The 5,483-nt window shown below is 40.4% G+C and overlaps 1 protein-coding gene across 1 annotated transcript; it reads left to right on the forward strand.

Annotated features, from left to right (window-relative positions):
• The first annotated feature begins 210 nt into the window (after window positions 1-210).
• LOC111955313 (chromatin accessibility complex protein 1) lies at window positions 211-4,933 on the forward strand. Its single transcript, XM_023975515.3, has 3 exons — window positions 211-451; window positions 3,871-3,994; window positions 4,321-4,933. Exons 1-3 carry the CDS (start codon window positions 299-301, stop codon window positions 4,398-4,400), a joined length of 357 nt encoding a protein of 118 aa, XP_023831283.1. The 5' UTR covers window positions 211-298; the 3' UTR covers window positions 4,401-4,933.
• The last annotated feature ends 550 nt before the right edge of the window (window positions 4,934-5,483 follow it).

Here is a 5,483-nt window from a genome sequence, read left to right on the forward strand (position 1 = left end):
TGCAGCTCGAGTCCTTGATTTTTTTTAAATTATAATTTTATTTTTTAATTATTTAATTAAAAAATATATATATATTTGGGGGGCAAATCATATTTCTGGTGGGCCAGATTTGACCCGCGTGCCGCAAATTGGGGAACCCTGCTCTACTGGTAGAGATACTTGTTAAGGATTTGGGGGGAAATGGAAGAAGAAAAAGACTAACCACGCCCACGTCACTGCTCTAAAAGTAGCGGGGTACTTCCGCTCTTCGCGAGTGTTTATCAACGGTGTGCGCTTATTACTGAGAAACATACTTAAGATGTCGGGCAACAACGTGGAAGAGAAAGTGAATCATGCATCTAACAGCAAAGGCATCTCTCTTCCAATGACTCGTGTGAAACTGATCATGAAAAGTTCTCCCGACGTCTCAAGCATCAACCAAGAGGCTCTTCTCCTCACCACCAAAGCAACAGTAAGTTTAGTTCAATCGGCAGTTTGTTTATTGGTTTAGCTATGCTAGCTAACGGTACGTATTAGCTAGGCCTACAAGGTAATTTTGCAGTAAGGTCTGAAATGAATGTATACATATACAGACAGTGTTAGCTATCTACTTTCATAAATTGGAATTTTAATCTCTAAATGTACTGTACTTGTCAAGGTAGGTAACTAACCCTGAATGGCTGTAACAGTTAGCTAACTAGCTAACTAACGTTCACCCCGAAGTGACATTACTGTTGCACATAGTGGAAATATATTTGGCTTTAACTTAAACTAAAATAGGATGTACAGTTATCCCGTAATGAATGCAAGGCCTAAAATTAACACGCGCCAAGTACGGGAAGATTTTGGCATTGGCGATTAAGAATTTCTAATTCACTAGCCATGTTGGCGGGGTGGCCACACTCAGGGCTCTGACTGCGAGTATTTAATAAAATTAGTCAAGTATGGGTACGTTGTGATTTATACCAAAATAAACGCTGCAGTTGTGTAAAGTATTTCTCTCGTTTTTGTTTCGTATCTGGTCATGCACAAAGCTCTGAATCCTAACGCCAAATCTATCCCACCTCGCGCAGTAACACTGCCTGTATCTACCGGCCACAGTGGCTGTGATACACAAACGTGCACTGCATCTCAGTGCAAGAGGCGTCACTACAATCCCTGGTTCGAATCCAGGCTGTATCATATCCGGCCGTGATTGGGAGTCCCATAGGGCGGCGCACAATTGGCACAGCGTTGTCTGGGGTAGGCCATCATTGTAAATACTGACTTGCCTGGTTAAATACTATTTTTAGTATTTTCTAACATGTAGGATGTGTAGACAGTAGAGGACCGAAAAACAGCTWKTATCTCTTCTTCGATGAGGCTTAACCACGGTTGGCATCCAAAATATGTTGCATTACAGCACCTACTAGACTAGACCTCCTCTGCCTCTTTTTCCCTCCATTCCTCATCTGTATTCCAAGTATACATATCCTTATGATAATACTACACTTCTCCTGACATACAGTTGAAGTCGGAAGTTTACCTACACTTAGGTTGGAGTCATTAAAACTGTTTTTTCAACCTCTCCACAAATTTCTTGTTAACTAACTATAGTTTTGGCAAGTCGGTTAGGACATCTACTGTGTGCATGACACAAGTAATTTTTCCAACAATTGTTTACAGACAGATTAATTCACTGTATCACAATTTCAGTGGTTCAGAAGTTTACATACACTAAGTTAACTGTGCCTTAAGTAGCTTGGAAAWTTCCAGAAAATGTTGTCATGGCTTTAGAAGCATKATTTGAGTCAATTGGAGGTGTACCTGTGGATGTATTTCAAGGCTTACCTTCAAACTCAGTGCCTCTTTGCTTGACATCATGGGGAAATCAAAAGAAATCAGCCAAGACTTCAGAAAAAAGATTGCAGACCTCCACAAGTCTGGTTCATCCTTGGGAGAAATTTCCAAACGCCTGAAGGTACCACGTTCATCTATACAAACAATAGTACTCAAGTATGAACACCATGGGACCACGCAGCCGTCATACCGCTCAGGAAGGAGACACGTTCTGTCTCCTAGAGATGAATGTACTTTGGAGCGAGAAGTGCAAATCAATCCCAGAACAACAACAAAGCAACTTGTGAAGATGCTGGAGGAAACGGGCACAGAAGTATCTATATCCACAGTAAAACGAGTCCTGTATCGACATAACCTAAAAAGGCCGCTCAGCAAGGAAGAAGCCACTGCTCCAAAACCGCCATAAAAAAGCCAGACTATGGTTTGCAACTGCACATGGGGACAAAGATTCCCAGTGGGTCAGTTTACATACACTCAATTAGTATTTGGTAGCATTGCCTTTAAATTGTTGAACTTGGGTCAACTGTTTCAGGTAGCCTTCCACAAGCTTCCCACAATAAGTTGGGTGAATTTTGGCCCACTCCTCCTGACAGAGCTGGTGTAACTGAGTCAGGTTTGTAGGCCTCCTCGCTCGCACACGCTTTTTCAGTTCTGCCCACAAAGTTTCTGTAGGATTGGGTCAGGGCTTTGTGATGGCCACTCCAATACTTTGACTTTGTTGTCCTTAAGKCATTTTGCCACAACTTTGGAAGTATGCTTGGGGTCATTGTCCATTTGGAAGAACCTTTTGCGACCAAGCTTTAACTTCCTGACTGATGTCTTGAGATGTTGCTTCAATATGTCCACATAATTTTCCTTCTCATGATGCCACCTATTTTGTGAAGTGCACCAGTCCCTCCTGCAGCAAAGCACCCCCACAACATGATGCTGCCACCCCCGTGCTTCATGGTTGGGATGGTATTCTGTGGCTTGCAAGCTTCCTCCTTTTTCATCCAAACATAATGATGGTCATTATGACCAAACAGTTCTATTTTTGTTTCATCAGACGAGGACATTTCTCCAAAAAGTATGAGTTTGTCCCCATGTGCAGTTGCAAACCGTAGTCTGGATTTTTTAAATGGCGGTTTTGGAGCAGTGGCTTCTTCCTTGCTGGGCGGCCTTTCAGGTTCATCTCTAGGACACAGAACGGGTCTCCTTCCTGAGCGGTATGACGGCTGCGTGGTCCTATGGTGTTTATACTTGCGTACAGATAAACGTGGTACCTTCATGCGTTTGGAAATTGATCCCAAGGATGAACCAGACTTGTGGAGGTCTACAATCTTTTTTCTGAGGTCTTGGCTGATTTCTTTTGATTTTTCCATGATGTCAAGCAAAGAGGGAATGAGTTTGAAGGTAGGCCTTGAAATACATCCACAGGTACACCTCTAATTGACTCAAATGATGTCAATTAGCCTATCAGAAGCTTCTAAAGCAATGACATAATTTTCTGGAATTTTCCAAGCTGTTTAAAGGCACAGTCAACTTAGTGTATGTAAACTTCTGATCCACTGGAATTGTGATTCAGTAAATTAGTCTAAACAATTGTTGAAAAAATTACTTGTGTCATGCACACAGATGTTCTAACCGACTTGCTAAAAATATAGTTAGTTAACAAGAAATTTGTGAAGTGGTTGAAAAATGAGTTTTAATGACTACAACCCAAGTGTATGTAAACTTACGACTTCTTCAACTGTATTTATATTCCAGACTCTGACGTTGCTCTTTCTAATCTTTTTTTAATTACATTTCTGGGATTTTCGTTTATTGTTGGGGATATTACTGCACTGTTGGAGGTAGGAAGTGTTTCGCTAGACTTGCGATAACATCTGTGGAATATGTGTAGGTGACCAATAAAATGTGATATGCCCCTCAACTTACTTTACGTGGCTTTAGTGTAACCTCCATCAGAGCCTTGTAAAGGGAAGACTGCCCTCCATCCTAATGGAGTCACTGGTAATGATATGGAACTGTCCCATGTAATAAATTGATTCATCACCCTCATCTCTCTTCTAGGAACTGTTTGTTCAGCACCTAGCTCTGTCCTCATTCAACAATGGATCAGGGAAAGACCAGACCCTCTTGTACAGTGATCTGGCCAATACTGTTGAGGAGAAAGAGACTTTTCAGTTTCTCACAGGTAAGAACGATCTCACAGATAACCTTATTTATTATGTATTGATTTTTACAAAATAAATTCACTCTTTATGCGTTGCGCAATGCAGAGAACACCAGAATAATTATCATTTTATTACCATAGTGAATTATTGTAATGTTTGTGTCAATTAATCCCATAAGGGATGGGTTGCCAATTGGTCATTTGACACAATTGTTTTGAATGAAATGTTATTTAATACATTCGTCACCACCACCAGTTGACTGTCCTTCTCTTCTCTCTGAATGAACATGGGCGATCATGACACTGAGAAAGCAAATATTTGTATCTGTTCCGTATACCGTTTGCAGATATCCTACCAAAGAAGATCTTGGTTCGGGATTACCTGAAGCTTCTAGAAGAAAATCCAATTGAGGAAGCAGACAATTGAAGCAACAGTGGTTGTATTGCTAGCATGGAGTCTGAATATTTTTCTCCAGCTCATTCCTGAAGTAGACCACATTCATACCACTTCCATTCAATGGCATTGTGTAGGCCTACGTCTTGATCTGAGATTTACTAGAGCATATTATGTTTACTACAATTAAGTTGCCTAGTCATCTGCATGCTGAGCATCCAGTTTGGGTCAGAAAGAATCAGTATGTGAAATGACTACAGATAAAGCGTTATAATCATAAATATATGTTGACTATGATACCCCCCCGCCACAGCAATAACCTGCTGCCAAAGAGAAGCTCTGTACTCCCCCAGGTTTTGATGCCAGCTGATGCAAATAGTGCACAGAGATGAGGGCTTTCATTTGTTTTGGGCATTATGTTTTACAGGAGACCTTGAAGCAAAGGGTGAACAGATCAGGTGCTTTTTTTTTCTTTTTTCAACAATGTCTTCCATACAAGCGATTCAGGTCGAAATAAAGTTGGCTCATTGGTTGTATCCTTTTATAAAGAGGAACACCTATTCACAGTCTTTGCTAATGGACTTTAATTCCTTTTATTCATATACCCAATGAAATCTGCAGAAATATAGACATGCAAACTGATTTCTTTGTGTTTGAATGGAGTATGTGACTAAGGAATATACAGACTTTAGATTTTTGCAGTGTTTAGTGTGATCTATTTTCTTTACTAATAGGTACTTTCAGTCCTGGCTGGCTGCAGGCAGCACTTATTTAAATCTTCTCTTGTTTCATTTTTTGTAACAGCTCCTCCGATTGCAATGTAAGTTATGCTACAGTAGGCATTGCCATATTTTRAGGTTTTTCATGTGAAATCATCATACAGACTTACTACATTTATTGAATCAAAGTCAAAATATGCTGCTGTGTGTCTGTGTGCCATGAAACTACAAAGCAACGTCCTGTCTCAAGAATGCACTGAAGTAGCCTAACTGTCCAATTAAAACATAACTTAATCATATTCTGTTAACTCATACCCAAATAAATGTTGACTCATCCTATACTCTTTGTGGCCAAAGCATGAAATTGAAGGGGGGAAAACACACAAAAAACACCTCA

Source organism: Salvelinus sp. IW2-2015, linkage group LG30 (assembly GCF_002910315.2).
Source record: "Salvelinus sp. IW2-2015 linkage group LG30, ASM291031v2, whole genome shotgun sequence".
Taxonomy (NCBI): domain Eukaryota; kingdom Metazoa; phylum Chordata; class Actinopteri; order Salmoniformes; family Salmonidae; genus Salvelinus; species Salvelinus sp. IW2-2015.